The sequence below is a fragment of the Mytilus galloprovincialis genome, chromosome 7 (genome assembly GCF_965363235.1).
Source record: "Mytilus galloprovincialis chromosome 7, xbMytGall1.hap1.1, whole genome shotgun sequence".
In the NCBI taxonomy this organism is placed as follows: Eukaryota; Metazoa; Mollusca; class Bivalvia; order Mytilida; family Mytilidae; genus Mytilus; species Mytilus galloprovincialis.
In genome coordinates this window covers 54,717,991-54,738,656 of record NC_134844.1, presented here as the reverse complement: position 1 = coordinate 54,738,656, position 20,666 = coordinate 54,717,991, and the positions used below count along the sequence as shown (strand labels likewise).

Sequence of the window (20,666 nt, the reverse complement as noted above, 5' to 3'; positions counted from 1 at the left end):
TCAGTTTGTATCTTGTGATGCCTGTTAAGTCAGGTCGCAATGGAATTTTGTCCTCTTAGCATTTTCCCTTCATATTTTCTAGTTACATTATTGAACAAAATTTCTATTTCAGTATTATAAAATAGTTGACTGTAATTATTGGTTGGAAATTTGGGTTCAAAGGTGGTAAACAAAAAATGCCATTATAGTGATTATGCTTTTTACTTCAAAACTCACGATCATTCCAGGGGTAGAATTTTTCAATTGTCCAACTAAGAAGGGTGGATACACATGGGATTTGGTATACCATCAGATCTAACTACAAGGCTGCTTTAGGACAGCCTCACCGTGTATCATCAGTACACGGGATATAGGTAAAAAGCAAGCGGGCATGATCGATTTTGACCTTACACGGTAACGAAAATCTTTTTTTTGCTTGATCAATATTCAATGTACATTTCTCAACATTTAAAATTGCTGCTCCCAAATAATTTTTGCATCGATTTTTTCCTATTCATAAAACAAATTTGATATTCTAAAAAGAACAATTAACTTGTACAAGCGCAAATAGTTGTGAATGTCAACACCAACTTTCAATTTCGATACAGTTGTTGAGACATTTACATGTTTTATCTGAAAGAAACCTTATACAGGGCAAAAGTAATAGTCACCAATCATAAACCTACCTGTGATTACTCATTCCTTGAAACATTTTGGGTAATAAACGAGTATAAAAATTAATGTTTTTGTGTACGGTGTACAACAACATAACTATGCACCGTACATAAGGATTTATGTGGTCAGCTAAACACCATACACAACACTTTTTTAGGGATAAAATATCGAAAAATAACATATGTATCAAAGATTTCAATGCAAATTATTGAAACAGCTATACTTATTACACACACACATTGACCTTCTATCAGAAAAAGAGTTGCAATGAATATAGAATTATATCGGATGAGACGAGGGCCAACTTCTTTGGCAAGTATTTGCACATGCTTTAACAATGTTTTAGTAATCCCTCTTGTTTTGGGAAAATAATGAGACATCTCTAACCATCAACCTACGACCAAATCATTTCTTAAAATAGCAATTATGTTTAGATTGAAGTACACATTGATATTATGTGAACAAAACAAAGATTTTCGTTACCGTGTAAGATCAAAATCGCTCACGCCCGCTTGGTTAGTACCTATATCCGCTGTACGATGATACACGGTGAGCCTATGAAATTTATCTTCATTATGGTTATATTTGCAAACAAAATGAAACCTTAATTATTGTTGTTTCTTTTCTAATTATTTCAATCTTGTTTTAGTATACAAAGCATGGTGAGAAGCACATGGATTTTAAGCAAAAAAAATTTCTTCAGAATTATCTAGTGCAAGTTAACTGTTTTAAATTAGACATGGATATTATATACTGATGAATTTTGTAATGCTATAATTCATGTTTACCATTCGGAATAAACAAACAAGATTACTATAGTGTATTTAATTACAAAATCTTTGGTTTAGAATGATTATACATGTGTTCAAAAAGTAGTTATTACTCCTCCGCCTATTCAAAAATATTTAGTCTAAATAATTGAGTATTGTAACTTATTGGTTAGGGTTAGGTAAAAATATCTCACTTGGGATATCCCACATAAAGTGGGAAAGTTGGCAGGTCTTTACATTATTTTGATTATATAAGTATGTCCCCATTCAAATGCATTGATCATCCCAAAAAAGGGAACCCCCTGAACCCTCCTAGATCAGACTCAACTACTTGAGCTGAACGTAGAAATTTACGTTAAAAGTTCATTCCAGTTCTGTAGATTGGCCAATAAAACTTTATTACATGATGCCATCTATGTATGCTCAGGGGAAAATAAACCAAAGAGAGATTGCAAGGAGTAAAAAATTGAATTTTAAAGGATTAAACAGTGTATCCTAAACTCTGTCTGACCTGCAAAATGTCAGACAAAAAATCATTCAATTAGAAATTTTTGGATTTTTTAGTAGAAAATATAGTAGAAAATATCAAATTTCTTTTACGGTCAAACAAATCCTAAAACAGTTTTGCACAGACTGCAATTACAATTATAGTATTTAAAATAAAACAGAAAACTAACTTTCCACTTTCCAGATTCTCTTACAAAAAAAAACCAATGAGTTTCGGTAAAAAAATAATTTAAAATTTATTTTTAAACCTTAGATTATAATAATATATCATAAGGCCAACTAAAATTAATTAGTAGATTTTCATCCAAATTTTTTAAAAAAATGGGGCGGGTGGGAGGATTTTATATTTTAATTTTTATTTCTTTTGAAACAATCTTGTGACGCGTTCTTCACGTCACAAGAGGGTTTCATATACAATGTATATATGATATATATATGTAAGTGTAATAATAAGCTTATATCATGTATATACATGTATATGAAATCGTACATAATTTTTCAAATCTTAAATAAAAATCTCTGATTGGCAACCACTGTTCTACATGTAATTGCTGCTTTAGAAACCTGTTTTTAGTAAACAGCAAAAACATAGAGAAACGCTCTCTTCAGTTGGACTACCTTCACCAAATTTATTTGTCTTTCTAAGCAATGTTTTTTTTTTGTCTCCATAAAATGAAACAAATATGTATTGGTATGCAACAAAAGAATTACGAGTACAGAAGAAAATGAAAACTCAAACAGTTTTGAAAAAAATAGGGTTGGTACGTGCTTTTATGATTCTTCTTAAAGACCAAACAGCCTATTGTTTATGCGCATCAACTAACGCAACTTGGTAGTGACATAAAAGCTCTATGACGTTGTTTCTAGCAATGAAAAAACGTCAAATTATATAACGTCCTATTTCGCGTTTTTCACAGATTCCAACATGGTGTGCGCTGAAAAATACGTCTCCCAAGTAAAGAGGAATTAAGCGTCGAGCTGATATCTTGTGGAAATTTAATACAAATGGACACAAAAGATACTACACTATATTTAACCTTCGTTCTAATAAAAACAATAAAATATAACTTTTGATCTCTTCATTTTTGCGCCAATCTGCATTTCATTTTTTTTTATTCTTTAACATGCGTAGATTGTGTCTTGTATTTCCGCCAATATGCATTTCATTTTTTTTTTATTCTTTCATTTTGTCTTTTATTTGCGCCGATTGTGTACAGGTTACCTGGGTTATTTAATAGGTGAAAGTTATTTTTATGTCCAATTTATGTTTTCTGGTCTGTGCGGCCGTTCATTCGTTCGTCCGTCTGTTCTGCTTCAGGTTAAAGTTTTTGGTCAAGGTAGTGTTTGATGAAGTTGAAGTCCTATCAACTTAAATCTTAATACACATGTTTCCTATGATTTGATCCTTCAAATTTTAATAAATTTTTCAAAATTGAGTATTCAGAAGGTCAGGCCGATAAAAAATTATTCCTAGAAGTTTTGACATACTGGCAACGTATGCATGTAACTAATGTCTGGATAATTCTCGTACAATAATGTCCGATCTTGCAATGAAGTTAAAATTTATTTATACTGCTTATTTGACAAAATCTTATAATTATGACAAGGATCATTGTCGTTTGTCATTTGTTTCATTTCAATTTGTCTTAAGAAGAAATGATAAACATTTCGCCTGATCTCACTGAAGCTTATATCTAACTTCCTACTGTATGTAGATCATCACTTTAGTTAGTTGCTTGCTTTGTTGGTATATTTTGTTAATGTCCAATTGAATTATCATATATACAGGTTTACATACCTATATATGAAGCTGTCAATCTTAATTACAAAGCTTAAATAAACATTTATACAAATAAAGCTAGGAAGCCAACTAAAGTTTTACCCTACATGCAGTAGGAAATTAGCTGTAAGGCAAAACATATAAAATAGTTGTAAATTTAACTTATTATTATATAACAAAAACAATTGCTCCAAGAATAATATCCAACATAAAATCTCTCCCTTTCATTTAGCTAACACTATGACTGGAAAGATTGAAAACAAATTTCGATTTTCAATTCTGGCAACAACCTTGTCTTTTTTTTTATTTACAAAATAAGCAATTTAGATTTATAATATTTTATCCTGTTGGAGAAATCTAACTTTGAAGTTTTCAACAGAAAATGATTTCCAAATTAATTTTTGAATTAAAAACTTTTTGTATTTTATATTTACTGTCTCGTTTATTCAAAACATCGTCATGTGAGGTAGTAATAACAGGGATTGTATTTCATGATAGATGTATAATAACGTTTAAAAACTTTTAATTCATATATTATACCTATAATTTTAATTTCCCTATATCTTAAATATTCAGAAATAATGACTTCACAAACTAGATGCTTTTGTGTGTCCGTCTGTCAACAGTAGCAAATGAGTTCGTTACGGCAAACTTCTGAAATTGACGCGAAAAAAAACACACACATATAGTCTGATATAGTCAAATACTCTGTAGTTAGCCAGTGCCATCTTTCATTTATTTATTATAAAGAGGTTTATTAGAGTCATGATTTGTCTGATGGATGGAAGAATTATAGTAGTAGAACGGAATGGCACAGTTTACCTACTGACTCATGACGGAAAACATAGAAAAGAGTTACAAGAATTATTTGGAGCCAACAGTGTTACACAGATCAATCATAACACCATTGCCGTAGTGCGCGTGAATCCTTATAATACAACCATTAGGATGTTCAATATGGAGAATGAAGAGTTTACCAAAGATATAATTTTAAACAAAAAAGGCATTTGTTTATCATTTTCAAATAGTTGTCTTGCCGTAGGTGTGAATTGGGATGAAATCTGTATCATAGACTTAGAAGGCAATATAATGAAGACAATCAAAGTTAAGAATTTTTCACAAAGGTGTAACCTTGTTTACTGTAATGACAGGTTAATATACAGTAACACGGCTTGTAATACCGTATACTGTTATGATGGATCAGGTAATAAGATCTGGCAATACAAACAAGATTTATTAGGACCAGAAGGACTTTGTGTAGATACTTCTGGTATTACTATTGTAGCAGACGGTGGATCTCATAGAATTATAGTTTTATCAAAAGATGGACAGGATTGTAAAGTACTGACTAGTGTGGAGGATGGACTGACATCTCCTCAGTGTATTAGTTTAAATCACAACGAGTCTTCAGGTTTTATTTGCAATTACGCTGGCACATGCTTGACAAAATTCAATTTGTTTTATGGATAACATACACACTTAGAATTCTATGGCACTAATTGCCTTTCAAACTATGGAGGTATTATACATATAACTGTATAACCAGTGGTGATATTTCATGTAAATATTTAACAAGAAGTAGTGGTATGATTGCCAATGAGATAACTCTCCACAAGAGACCAAAATGACACAGCAATTAACAACTATAGGTCATCGTACGGCCTTCAACATTGAGCAAAGCCCATACCGCATAGTCAGCTATAAAAGGCCCCGAAATGGCAATGTAAAACAATTCAAACTAAAAAACTAACAGCCTAATTTATGTACAAAAATGAACGAAAAACAAATATGTGAACAAACGACAACCACTGAATAGTGAAAGGAAATGTAGACAAGTGAAAAACATATATTTTTGTAGTGTGGGGTTAGCGTCTAATGCATGTCCACCTCACAGTTCCTTATATTTCTAAGTGGAAATATACGATGTAAAGTTGGAAATTCAATATGAAAAGAAATGCAGGCAAGTATATAAATGTATGCTTTGAATGTTCCTTTTCAGTCGGAAACCCGGTTGAAATAGAACAAAAGAATCGAAGCTCTTTGTTAGAGAAGGCGATAAATGTGTACTGTATTGTTTATTTTTTGTGACAAACATTTTAAAAGTTAATAGAAACAAACACAATTACGATTTTCTTCTCAATTACGAGGTGTTTTATTTTAAAAACACCATTTGCATAAGTTTTCAATTTATCTAGTACACAGTTAAGCAGAACCATTAGATGTCAAGTCGACGACATGGGTATCTTTCAAGTTGGATGAAGAAAATGCATAACCTCCGATTTTTTTGAAAAAATTACCACGGACGGAAAACATATCAATCTATTAGTTCAAAAATTTTCGTGTCTGCCCTTCCATTATATATGACTCAAGAAAAAATTCCAAAAAATGGATAACAATTATATCGAAAAGAGAAAATCGAGTGCACCTTTTTATGTTAGGGCGTGTTTAAGTTGAATATTTTGATAATGATGATATCTTCATCTTTTTTTATATTTATATTTTAACCTGGCTAGGTAATTCTTCTAACCGTGGGTTATTATTGTTGAGCGCCAATGTAACCGGAGAGCACGAATTTCATTACAAAATTGTTTGTCTCCACCGGTACTCGAACCAGGGACTTCTGTGTTACAAGGCAGCGCGCTAACCGACTGAGCTAAAGAAGTACTTCCTTAGCTCAACCGCTTACGGCTGACTAAGTATCTACTAAGTTTTTCTAAGGGAAGCAATCCCGTCACACATACATCGTCTCGCTTCAGATTCTATTATTTTTATATATCAAAGCTGAGACTACTATAGTAGTCTCAGATCAAAGCTACAGATTGACTTTATAACACAAAAAAAATAACAGTACTAAAAGATGAAATATATGGGTCAAGTGAAATACCTATCTAATGAGTCACAAAAACAGAGAAGGTGTGTTCGAATAGCTATTTTTTTACTGAAAGTACTTGACGACAGTCTTTCAAGTTGGATGATGAAAATGCATATCTTTGAAAAAATATAATTTTTGTGTGTGTGAAAACTAGGGTTTATAGTCTTTATACACTATAGAAAAATCTAGTCTGCCCTTCAACGAAATTTTTAATTAGAATTTTTTAAAATGTTTATCAATTTTCGAGAAAAAAAAAACCACCTGACAACCGATCAGACAATAGTTTTAAGTTGAATCAATGCAGACAAGATCATTAACTGATGCTCATTTAGCTAGTTGATACGGTCCTGCATTTTTTTTTATTAGTTTATCCTGACTTTTTTTTACCTAAATTGTCATCCTGACTTTTTTTTTTGCAAAGTGTCTCATCCTGCCTTTTTTTTTTTACTCAAAACTCCGGTCCTGCCTATTTTTTTCAAATTTCATCCTAACCCCCCCCCCCCCCCCCCCTAAAAATCAAATGGTAGCTCCCTAAGGATCGTAATGGTGCAATGTGGATAAATTTGTCGGTTTCAATGAGCAAAATTGGTATTGCGTCATCCCTACAAACAGTACAATGGCTTCCATTTTTACGATTATGAAAATGAACTGGCGTAATGGGGAGATAATTCTGACGAAGTAGAGTCCTGACTGTTTTGTATCTTCGGCCTCTCAATTATTGTACTAGTAAAGATAAGTTACTGTCTAATTATTGTGTTTATGTTGTGTTGTGAATGGTAGGTGTGGTTCGATTGCTCACATACATCACTAACCTCTTAGTCTGTCCGAAGACAGTGGTTGTTGTTGATTGCTGTTTATCATATTTGCATTGTTCATAGAGAGATTAAGTTAAACTGGATTCATTTATTTTTTGGATACCAATTTTGATCGATTGAGGAAAAGTTGCATTTTTATGTATATTCTATTTCGTCGCTTTTGCAAAGTTTGCATACAATCTTAAAATGATTCATTTATTTAACATTTACATTGGTGGTTTATCTACATCCATGACATCCCCTGAAAATTGGATTCCAAATAATTATATTGAATCCACAGTATTTTATTTAATGAAGTAATATCTGTAACAAAAAATTTGTTCCGGCGTGACATTTGTTCCACCGGAACAAATTTCATAGGAAATAAGTTCCACTGGAACTTATGTCATAGAAAATATGTTCCAGCACTATAAAATTTGTTCCGGAACTAATTTTTTAACCAAGTGTGAAATAAGTTCCGGAACAAAAATCACAGCACCATCAATTTTGTTCCAATATTAAAATTAAAAACAAAAAGTGAAATAAGTTCTTGTGATATTAGTTTTAAACGAAGGTATTTTATAGAAATCAATGAAAATGTTCTGCTCAAACCTATTTCACAGAAAATAAGTTCTGTGCTTGCATGGGGTACATTTGCAATTGAAGGAATGACTTTAGGATAAAGATAAGAAATAAAAGCGATGATAATGTATCTATGTTTGATCGTTTATGTGGTATTCAACCTCCATGTTTCCTGATGATCTGTCATGGGTGTTCTAATCATACATGTTCTTAGCTATGGTCATTGCACAGTTTTTAAATAGCGTGCATTTTGTTTTTTTTTATGTCTTTTAATATAATTGATCAGCCACTTTGTCCTTTTCAAAAAAGTACAAATATTCATCTTCAACTATAATTCTTTTTTTGGAATGACTTTTATTATTATTTCTTATTCTACTCTTTCCTGGCTCATAAGTGCCATTTTTAGTATTATTACTTGAACATGTTTTTAAACTTTTGCTTTACTCCACATGATCCAATTGGATGTTTATACTTTTTATTTTATATCACATTATCAATATAATACATGTTTTTTATAATGACTTTAAACTCACTGATGACAAGTGCTCAGTATATAGGAAAACTTGTTTAACCAGTGGAACATATTTCACAGACAAGGAACTTATTTCACCAGGTGAGGAACAAATTTCACAAATCAAGAACTTATTTCACCAGGTGAGGAACAAATCTCACAAACATGGAACTTATTTCACTAGGTAAGGAACAAATTTCACCAACCCAGAACTTATTTCACCAAGTAAAGTGTGGAACTTATTTCATAGAGATGGAACAAATTATATAGAAATTGTCTGTGAAAAAAGTTCTCCCAGAACATATTTCCTGTGAAATTAGTTCCACTGGAACTTTTTTCACAGGAACAAATTTTGGCTCACATATCCAGCATTTTTGATAAAAAACCAGGTCATCAATATTTCCTTCTCTCAATTACTATAAACCAACATATTTTATTATGAGCTTTCTTTCATATAATAAAACACCTGCAATCCTGAATGTCAAAATTGGTAAAAGGTATGAGATCTCATTTTAGTTTTAGTGTCCTTTCGTGTGTTTTTTGTTGTATTTCTGTTACTTCTATAGTGTTTAGCTATGTTTTAACACATTGTGATAAACCGAGAGGTTTGTGATGCTATTAAAGGTTCAACCCATCATTTTGTTCTTAAAATGTCTTGTACCGAGTCAGGAATATTGAAGTTGTTATCAAATAGTTCGTTTATATGTGTGTTGGCGTTTGATTTTCTTGCACTTTAGTTATCTTGTGGTATTTTTTTGCTTTCCTCTTATAGTTGATGTGCTTCCGTACCGGCGTAGATTTTTGTTTGTAACCTCTCAATCGATTTATGACTTTTGAACAGCAGTATACTACTGTTGCCTTTGTTTACCAATACAGATGTTTCTGTTTTAAGTCAGGAAGGAACATTGTCAGACGAGTTTTTTTCATACCTAAATGGGTTGTTTTATACTGTTGAACGTCCACTTCCTCATACTATGGTATAAGTTATCAATTTAATGTCTAATTATAAAATGTCAAAAAGAAATATGTTTTGGTAGACTAAAACTGACTACTTTTTGGTCAGTGCTTGCATTAAATTTAAGACAAAACTTAATATTCACATATTAAGACGTGTTTTTGTTTTGTTTATTTTATTTAAAAAGGGTTTCACTGGTTAATAGAATAAAAATGAAGTGAGTTTAAAAGTATATTCAAACAGAGTAAAACTTTTAAGTCGGCTAATAATGAGATTGTTTTTACTATTCAGCTTGTCAGTTGTTTTTACATTTATTAATGATATAGTGTATGATAAAAATTGCACAATATTGTACAAGATTATATTTTTTGTAAGATTAACCACTGACTATTCTAAAGAAATGGTATAACATGTACTACAAACAAGAGGTAATGACATTGATAGTAGTGACATAAAATTTGATATTCTTATGGACACTTTTAAAAGCTTCATTAGTGATTTGAAGTAAAAAAAAATGTAAAGTAAATTGTAGTTTAAACTGTTCAATAAAAATGTAAATTTGGCAAAAGAAATATGACAAAAATGCTTTCCGTTTTGAGCACCAAAGAGGTTAACATCTAAACTTTTATTGACAGAAAATGGTGTTAATTTAAAAAAAAAGTGAAAAATAGTTTATTTCTACTCCTTGTAAAGAGATGTTAGACTACCTCTCAGACATATTTGAGTTGTTGAAGTTAGATGTTTTAGGTAAGTTTATATTTTTAAATTTTAATAAAAATGTGAGACTATTTTGTTATTTTACATAGCTTTTTTTCAACATTACTTTTTTATAGTGTTGAGTCGCTGGTGGTGGTTGAGATATATACTTGAATAACTTTCATGTTACATTTAGTAGTTTTAAAAAAAAATCAGCATTTTCAAGGAAAGAAATCACCTCTTCAAATAGAAGTATATTTTGGTTGACTAAAAACTGCCTACTTTTTGGTCAGACCTTGCATTTAAATTAAAGCAAAACTTTAAATGTTAACATATTAAAAGACATTGGGTTTTTTTTTTTGTGTGTTCTTTTTTTCTTTTTTTTTTTTTTTGGTCAGTCCTTGCATTTAAATTACAAAACTTTAAATGTTAACATATTAAAAGACATTGGGTTTTTTTTTGTGTGTTCTTTTAAGTCAGCTAATAACGAGATTGTTTTTACTGTTCAGCTTGTCACTTGTTTGGTGTAAAGCTAATTATAGATATGCTGGAGTTTAAGATCAGGGCTGTTCTTTCATACGAGTCTTTAATATATGACTTGAACTTAAAGGCACAAATTTAACATCTTAGAATTGGCAGAATGGCAGAGTGAATCATGATAGAAACTTACAGTACTACAACTTATGATCAGAGAATTATATTGTAAAATTAAAGACTGCTGGTGATTTTTCAGTGAAATTTGCTTGAAGTCATGATACATTTGTGTTATTGTCTTTATTAATATTGTTATCACATAAAAATTGAATATAACAGATTTATTGAATTACATATAAAAGCCTTGGAGTTATTATTGTAATCAAAGTTATCCCATGGCATATCCCTTAGTACAGAAAATTATTCAGGACTTCTTTGGATCCACGAAAAAGCTTTTTTTTCTTGGTTTGAGATATGTTTTGTTATAAAAGTTATTGTTAATTGTTTCCTTTGTACAGGAAATTATCCAGGACCTCTCTTGATCAATGGAAAAGCCTACTTTTTTTTATCTAATATTTTTTCTTGCACTTTTTGAATAGTGGAATTTGAATTTGACTGGCAGAAACGTATTTCACTATCAAATAGGTTGGACTAGCTGCATTGTGTCTGCTGTTTGTTTGTAAATCACTGTTGGAACTACAACCCCCAGACTAGTTTACATTTGAAAACTTTTACTCATAAACTATTTAACTATAATGATAGGATGCTATAGTGGTTCCATATTTGAAGAAGAAATAATCAAACAGAAATAGGAAATCTAAAACATAACATTAATACTTGTGGCTTGGAAATTGATGAGATACATACCGGTAATACACTGAAACTTGAACCAGAACATCTGATGTTGTGACATCATTTGCGATTTCACAAACTATTATCAGTAGACTTTTGTTAATGGTACAGCATGGTCTGGTATTGGTGCCTGATTACAATACCATGGTCTTGTATTGATGCCTGATTACAATACCATGGTCTTGTATTGGTGCCATATTGGTGTAGAAGAGAGGTGAAAGATACCAAATGGACATTCAAACTCATCAGTCAAAAATAAATTGAGTCAGACAATGTCATGGCGAAAAAAAAAAGATCAATAGAAAAACAAAAGCATACAAAACAAAATAGAGTTAACAAAAGACAGTAACAGGGATCCAATTAAATAATGTGAATGAACTTTGGTGCTCATGAAGGGATAGCAGACCATGCTTGACATGTGGCATAATCAGGTGATAATTCTAATTCAATAGGTCACATTCGGGGGAAAAGAACAATTTCAACATGTCTAAAGTCCTACAGCAAGATCAAAGGCTAGAACAAACCTCTAAATTAGATTATTGGAAATGTTATTGAGTGCTGTCTACAAGACAATGTGTACAAAATATCCTACCGAAGGTGCAGTGAGGTGGTATCAAAGGTAATGTTTTTGGCCCATTTTTCCCAAACAGTTACGGCCATAACCCCCAAAATCATTTCCAGCCTTTTTAGCTCACCTGGCCCAAAGGGCCAAGTGAGCTTTTCTCATCACTTGGCGTCCGTCGTCGTCCGTCGTCGTCCGTCGTCGTCGTCGTCGTCGTCCGTCGTCGTCGTCCTGCGTTAACTTTTACAGAAATCTTCTCCTCTGAAACTACTGGGCCAAATTTAACCAAACTTGGCCACAGTCATCATTGGGGTATCTAGTTTAAAAAATGTGTCCGGTGACCCGGCCAACCAACCAAGATGGCAGCCATGGCTAAAAATAGAACATAGGGGTAAAATGCAGTTTTTGGCTTATAACTCAAAAACCAAAGCATTTAGAGCAAATCTGAATGGGGTAATATTGTTCAACAGGTCAAGATCTATCTGCCCTGAAATTTTCAGTTGAATCGGACATTTCGTTGTTGGGTTGCTGCCCCTGAAATGGTAATTTTAAGGAAATTTTGCTGTTTTTGGTTATTATCTTGAATATTATTATAGATAGAGATAAACTGTAAACAGCAATAATGTTCAGCAAAGTAAGATCTACAAATAAGTCAACATGACCAAAATGGTCAGATGACCACTTTAGGAGTTATTGCCCTTTATAGTCAATTTTTAACCATTTTTCGTAAATCTTATTAATCTTTTAGAAAAATCTTCTCCTCTGAAACTACTGGGTCAAATTTAACCAAACTTGGCCATAATCATCATTGGGGTATCTAGTTTAAAAACTGTGTCCGGTGACCCGGCCAACGAACCAAGATGGCCGCCATGGCTAAAAATAGAACATAGGGGTAAAATGCAGTTTTTGGCTTATAACTCAAAAACCAAAGCATTTAGAGCAAATCTGACATGGGGGGTAAAATTGTTCATTAGGTCAAGATCTATCTGCCCTGAAATTTTCAGATGAATCAGACATTCCGTTGTTGGGTTGCTGCCCCTGAAATGGAAATTTTAAGGAAATTTTGCTGTTTTTGGTTATTATCTTGAATATTATTATAGATAGAGATAAACTGTAAACAGCAATAATGTTCAGCAAAGTAAGATCTACAAATAAGTCAACATTACCAAAATGGTCAGATGACCACTTTAGGAGTTATTGCCCTTTATAGTCAATTTTTAACCATTTTTCGTAAATCTTAGTAATCTTTTAGAAAAATCTTCTCCTCTGAAACTACTGGGCCAAATTTAACCAAACTTGGCCATAATCATCATTGGGGTATATAGTTTAAAAAATGTGTCCGGTGACCCGGCCAACGAACCAAGATGGCTGCCATGGCTAAAAATAGAACATAGGGGTAAAATGCAGTTTTTGGCTTATAACTCAAAAACCAAAGCATTTAGAGCAATCTGCCATGTGGTAAAATTGTTTATTAGGTCAAGATCTATCTGCCCTGAAATTTTCAGATGAATCGGACCACCCGTTATGGGGTTGCTGCCCCTGAATTGGTAATTTTAAGGAAATTTTGCAGTTTTTGGTTGTTATCTTGAATATTATTATAGATAGAGATAAACTATAAACAGCAATAATGTACAGCAAAGTAAGAACTAAAAATAAGTCAGTATGACCAAAATAGTCAATTGACCCCCTAAGGAGTTATTGCCCTTCATAGTCAATTTTTAACAATTTTCTTAAAATTTGAAGATTTTCAATAACATTTTCCACAGAAAGTACTGTTATAGATAGAGATAATTGTAAGCAGCAAGAATGTTTAGTAAAGTAAGATCTACAAACACATCACCATCACCAAAACACAATATTGTCATGAATCTATCTGTGTCTATTGTTTGATATTCACATAGACCAAGGTGAGCGACACAGGCTCTTTAGAGCCTCTAGTTTGTATGTATCCTAGTGATACAATTTCATAGATGTTCAAAGACTTCTACTCAGGTTATGTCCAGGAACCAAATGTCCTCAGAAAATGCCTGACAACATGATAACATTATACAAAAGGCAAACATTTTAGGTTATATAAAATCTCTATTTATTATCTGGAAACCAAAAATGTGACAGATGGACAGACATAAGAGTTCCTATATACTTTTGTTGAGCAGTTATATAAAAATAAAAGGAATCACAGACATGATTTCTGTTTATTTCAATATAAAAAATTCAGAAAAATTGAAATAAAAAGTAAATCACATTCATGATAATGCTTTTTTATATTTCACATGTTCAGTTTCACAACATTTTGATAAAAATATTCCTGCAATAACAGCAGGAAAATTGAACCTTGTTTGTGTAATTAAAATAGCACATGGTAATTTTTGACAAATAAATAAAATTATATCACAGTGTTTAAAAGAAATGTCCTCTCATTTCTTCAATTTCTTCCTCTATCTCTTGTTGCCGTATCAACTCCCAGTAAAGTCCTTTCTTTCTTCTTAATTCATCATGTGTTCCTTGCTGAAACATAAAGTTAAATATCTATTTCAGGTATTTACTTTCACGTGGTACCATAGCTTTCCTTGTCCTAATTTTTTTTTCATGGAAAAATTGTCAAAAAATATTATAAGGACTGTAAAACCTACATTTACATTTTGTTAACCTACACTATGTTTTGAATGGTACAGTTTAAGTTTAATACCTGGCAAGTTCACTCTTTCAGATCTTACAAAGCATAAATGTGCTGTTAAGGCAGATACCTACAGATTTTGAAATTGTAAGGCTAGCAATATTAAATATTTAGACATTTTCATTTATTAGTGCATGGAAATGAAGAATTCCATTGTTCAAAATTTTTATGATGGCACTTTTACTACCCACATAGAAACAAAATGGCTATTGGCTGATATAATTAAAGGCACTATGGCACTGCCTTTAAAAATCATATCCAGTTGACAAAAATTTCACTTAGTTTGTAGTAACTGTGATCTTGTTTTGAAATATACAGAGCTTGAAATAAATAGTGATATCCCTCCCCTTCTTTTACCATAATAATATTTAAATTTTGTTCCAATCCCAAGCCTGGCCCTTGAGTTATCATTTTTCATAATGGAAACTCAATTTTGGTTTATCAATAGTCACTATGTCCTTGATATTTTGACCTCAGAATCATAAGTTATAAAACCATATATGCAAGTTTCCGTTCACTTTTTAGGAAACCTTGATAAAGTACTATTATTTACTAAAGTGAGGTTAAAAAAGTAGCTGATATGTAGATAATAAATATATTTTGATTTTACCTCTTGACAAAATTCTTGATTCTTCAAAATGAACAAACAGAAAAATGTAAAAAAAGAACTTAAATTTAGCAGGTCAAATGTAAGTTTAAGTCACAAAGATTATTCCACATTGTATTTCTGTAGTTAACACATTCAATTACTGTCTTTTTATTCGGTCAATATTTAAATAAAACTTCACAGTAAAGACTATGTTTTCTTTCACAGGTTGAACTTGACCAAGTAATTTTCTTCGTCATACTCCAGGTAGGGAACCAAAAGTCAAATTATGAATTTAATTGGTCTTGCACAAAAAACTTTGCAGGAGTATTTTCTGTTTAATTGCAGCATGGGTCCATGAGCTTTAGTTTGCAATACATTTGTAATTGTATCAAATCTTAAACAATAAAACCAACCTCAACAATTTTTCCATTAGAGACAACAGCTATAGCATCAGCATCTCTTATAGTACTCAGTCTGTGTGCAACTATCAGAACTGTTCTACCTACAATTTATAATGCATTGTGGGTAAAAATGTTCAAGAACTACAAAAATAAACATGAACTGTGAGTGAACTCAAAAAAGGATACTGCCTCCCTCACTAATGCTTTTAGTATAATTCGATTATCTCCCCTTTAATATGCAAGACCATGATTATATTCAACAAGTATAGTTCTACAATGTATAAACATAGATTTCACAACTGCAACAAGTGTATTACGATATTTCTCCACTCAAGACATTTAAATTTTGATATTTTAAATTTAACTCTTAAGAGTGGAGAAATATTGTAATACATGAGTTATACATGTAGTGGTGGAATCTGTTTCTCTAATGACTTTTATTTTTCCTTTTAAAAGATTTGCAGAAAGTTGTGTTCTTTTTATGTGTCTCCTGCCTCCATCAGGCAAGGTCTTCTTTTTTCTTGACATCAAATAGGAAAATTCAGACAAAACCAATAATATTTGACATCATAATTACAATTCAACCAATCATTTGCAGTGAACAAATTTTTCACTAGTAAGGAGAAATAATTTCTCAATCCAATCCAAGAAATGTGAAAATAGCACAAAAATTTGAGAATATTTGTCCATAACTATCTGGCAAATTAAGAGGAATTGAGTTGACAATCAGACAGGGTGATTCCTATCTTTTAAATTAACGAATCTTATGATAAATATAAGTTGCTTATGACCATTTTTCTTCTTCAGTAGAATTTATTTCAAACTACATTATATGTGTTATGCAGACTTTTACTTGAAATGATTTAGGATGTCCAAGCGTAATTATAAGGTAAATAAATTGCTTAATAATACAGGCTTTTTCCAATGTCTAAAGTCATAATGTAAATAGATAGTTTTGTGATTACTTTACCTTTAATAACATTATTTAAAGCTTCCTGTACTATTCTTTCTGATTCAGCATCAAGTGCACTGAAAAATTACAGAAAACAACATTTGAGTGAGGGCTATTCCAGAAAAAAATGTATGGGGGGGTTGGAAGGCACATTGTATTAATAATACATGGGTGGTGGGTATAAGAGCAACTATTCACACTATAATGCACTATAACTCTCAATTACAATTGTCTGGGTGGCGGGTGCTGACAAAAACTGCCTTCCAACCCCCCCATACATTTTTTTCCGGACTAGCACTGAACAGATTTCATAATTTTGAATAAAATATTTGGTAGAAATACAAAATTCTATGTACATTGTATTACAAACAGAACAAATTTGCTGATTTTCTTGCATTTGTTTTCCTCTTATAAACTTTGTTTCTGTTGCAAATGCATTTTGTATGCCCTTTTTAATGCAAAACTCTCTCAACAGTAGAATATTCTGTGACGTCAAAAATATTCCAACAAGGTATTAAGATGCATAAACAAATTGAACATTTATATATTAAATTGCATTAGATTCCTTTACCACAGCAAGATTTTTTTCCCCTATACTTAAATACATTTTCAATTAATCTTTAAAACAAGAATGTGTCCATAGTACACAGATGCCCCAATCACAGTATCATTCTCTATGTTCAGTGGACCGTTAAATTGGAGTAAAAACTCTAATTTGGCATTAGAATTTGAAAGATCATATCATAGGGAACATGTGTTTAACCTGAAGCGGGACAGATGCAGTGCAATAACCTGTATAACTAAAATTATCTCTTGATTGTTTATACATTATAGGTTGCAATTTGTAAATACAGCTGTTTCTCAAACCACGCCTCTTTTGGGGAGATTTAGAATATTCATAGAAAATTAATTTTGTTTACATACTGGTTCCCAGTTATGCTCTCCGGGTTCCATCTCATAGAAACATAACTTGGGAATGTTACCAGCAAATATAATTGTGTATATTGTTTACATTGAAATCTGTGGTAACCCTTCATTCAAGGTAGGGGTAGTTAAGAAAATTAGTGTTAGTTTAAACTCTGAAAAGTTCAGGGCATATAAACGTTGAAAATATGCCGCACAGCCCTATATTTTGACTTTTGAAAAAAATTGTAGTGCATATGAACTTTCAATTCTAGGATAAGATTTTTTCAAAACTTCATAGTAAAAGTGGAACAGTTTTAGCCGTAAAAGGAGTTCCTATGGGAAATTGCATTGTCAATATTTACAGAAATGCAACCTATAACATCATTCCCTGCAAACAAAACATGTATCATATGTGAGTACTTGTTTGCGCTGATTTTAAATACAGTTTTTGAACTTCACAGTAAATTTAGTAGCATTTGTGAACTTTTTGGAATAAGTAAAAAGTTATTGATTTAAAAAAAATCTGTGATTTAATGAACAGGACCAGGCATTAAAGTTTTCATCAAAATATAAATCTCTTTAATTGACTTGTACATGTATTAGGAATTTGTCAAATCAATAAATTAAGTGTTCAAGAAAATACAGTCTTTTCTCGATCTTTGAAACTATTATCAATGAAATATTTGAAAAGATTCAACAAATCCTTGGTAACTTCAGTAGCAGTAAATGGAGAAAAAAAGAAATAGAGAATGTGTAAATGGGACACATATGATGCCCGTAGTTGCATTTAATGTTATAAAGGTACAGAACTAGAAAACTGAAAAAGGTACTCCACCTTAATTCGAACGTGATCTGTGTTTTATGGTAATAAGCATTGTGAATAAGTTTCAAAACATTTGTTTAAGGCAAACTAAAGTAAGAGAACAGATATGAAAAATTCATAATTTTTCCATTTATAAAGAGACATAACACTAGAACGGTAAAAGTGATGCTACCAAACTTTAACCTTGATTGTATTTTGTAGTAATAAGCATTGTGTATAACGTTCCTAACTTTTGGTTGAGGCAAACTAAAGTTAGAGGATAGAAATTAACTTTGAGATGTACATAAGGTCAAGGTTAAGCATTGGAAAATGTATAATAACAGCATACAATCATACCTTGTAGCTTCATCTAGTACTAATATTGATGGATTTTTAATGAGAGCCCTGGCTATGGCTATCCTCTGTTTCTGACCTCCTGAGACAGTAACACCTCTTTCTCCAAGAACAGTTTTATATCCCTCGGGAAACCCTGTGATGAAACTGTGAGCATTGGCAAGATCAGCAGCCTCAAAAACCTGTCAATATATAAAGATATATTAGAGAACACATTTATGATACACTATCTTGCTTGCTTTTTTAAAACTAATATTTCAAACAATATAGGTTAAGCTACTTAATTCAGCAATTTGTTGTCTTTATCCTACCCTATTAAAACATTTGAGCATAATATTAGTACTGTTAATTTAGTAACTAAAGCATGCATTTATTATTAGGGAATTTTAAGGAAGGACAAAAAAGCAAGATAGGAAAATTTGCTTTCAGATATATGTATTGGTAATAATAATTCTTATTATTGTGTTACTCACACAGTTGCAATATTCGCACTTTAATAAAAACCTCCCAAGAATTTCTGCTTTAACAGTGCGTATCAGCTGTGATATACAGTAGAAACATTAAATTTCATGGGGTTAAAATTTCGTGGTTTTGTCACTTTATAAGATTTCATGGGGATTTAATTTCATGGTTTCCATTAAATGGTAGTGATATTATATGAAGGTTAAATTTTAGTGGGGTTTTTAATTTCGTGGATATATTCTTTCCATGAAATAAACGAAATTAAATCCTTCAGGAAAATTTCTCCATTTACAGTATAAAATATTATGTTTCTAACTTCTACTTCGTTTGTCTTGTGATGGAAAGTTGACTCATTGACAACCCTACTACATCTTCTTACTTTTACACATGTTTTTTTGTCACAGAAACATTGGCCTGTCTGACAATAACTCTGCTTTCTGAATTATACAACACATGAAAATCAGAAATTTAAATGTAAAAATGTTTTTATGCCTTGCAACTTTTTGTTACTAGTAGTACTTCAACAATCATTATTATAACAATACCTCTAAGTCTGTAGCATCTGGTCTCCCATATCTTATATTTTCCATTACACTGGTGGCAAATAATACTGGCTCCTGTAAAAAGTGTGTATAATTAAACTTCTTATGATTACACTATTTCTATTCAACAACCTGCTCTATCACTCTCTCAAATATGTGTTATTTAATTTATTATACTGAATGCTCTGTTATTCCTGTCTGTTAAATTTCAAATTCAAAGTAATAAACTATTTCGTCTTGCTCATAACAGTCATCCCTTTTTAGTAAAGTGCACACATGATCCTTTAATAAAAGGTTGTTTACCTGTATGGAATATTGTCTCATGTTTGTAAGTGGTGAAAATTAGCATTTGACTCACTGCTCTGCTGAGTAGGTCACTTTTTAAACTGTGATTGTATTTAAACGTACTTGATTGATAAAGCCTATAGCTCTGCCTCTGAGCCATGATGGATCCAAATCTTTAATATCTTCTCCGTCTAATGTAATCTTTCCTTGACCTATTTCATAAAACCGTTCTAACAGTGCAGCAACTGTAGATTTACCTGCAAAAAACAATCAAGGTATATGATATCCATAATCATATATTAATCTCATTCTTTGAAAAGCAGCTACTTGCGTAGTCCATAGATATAAGAAGATCTGGTATGAGTGCCAATGAGGCAACTATCAATTAGCATGCTTATTAAAAAGATCCTTGGCTTACACTGAACAGCAAGCTTTGGTTCTGTTACCCCATCCTTTTCATATAGGAGTAATTTAGATTTAAAAATGTATACCTTTTGAAATAATGTTTTGGTAAAAATTTTACCTTTTCCCGTTGATATTTTACAAACCAAAACTTAAAACCAGTGTAAAAACTTATCTGAATAGTCAGTCTTCTAAATCAGATATATAGTTTTGTCATAAATTTTAAAGAAACAAATGTGAAGTCAGGACTGTTTGTGCACATTTGAGCAACCTGTTTGCGGGAAG

General features: G+C 31.6%; 1 protein-coding gene across 1 annotated transcript in view; it reads right to left on the bottom strand.

Annotated features, from left to right (window-relative positions):
* Positions 1–14,185: 14,185 nt before the first annotated feature.
* LOC143083307 (mitochondrial potassium channel ATP-binding subunit-like) overlaps positions 14,186–20,666 on the bottom strand; it is a 34,741-nt gene continuing 28,260 nt past the window's right edge. The window contains exons 12-17 of the mRNA XM_076259576.1: positions 20,103–20,236; positions 19,698–19,769; positions 18,694–18,872; positions 16,647–16,705; positions 15,689–15,777; positions 14,186–14,517 (exon numbers count right to left, since the gene is read on the bottom strand). Coding sequence (XP_076115691.1) covers positions 14,410–14,517; positions 15,689–15,777; positions 16,647–16,705; positions 18,694–18,872; positions 19,698–19,769; positions 20,103–20,236 — 641 coding nt within the window. The 3' untranslated portion in view covers positions 14,186–14,409. The remainder of the gene's footprint in view (positions 14,518–15,688; positions 15,778–16,646; positions 16,706–18,693; positions 18,873–19,697; positions 19,770–20,102; positions 20,237–20,666) is intronic.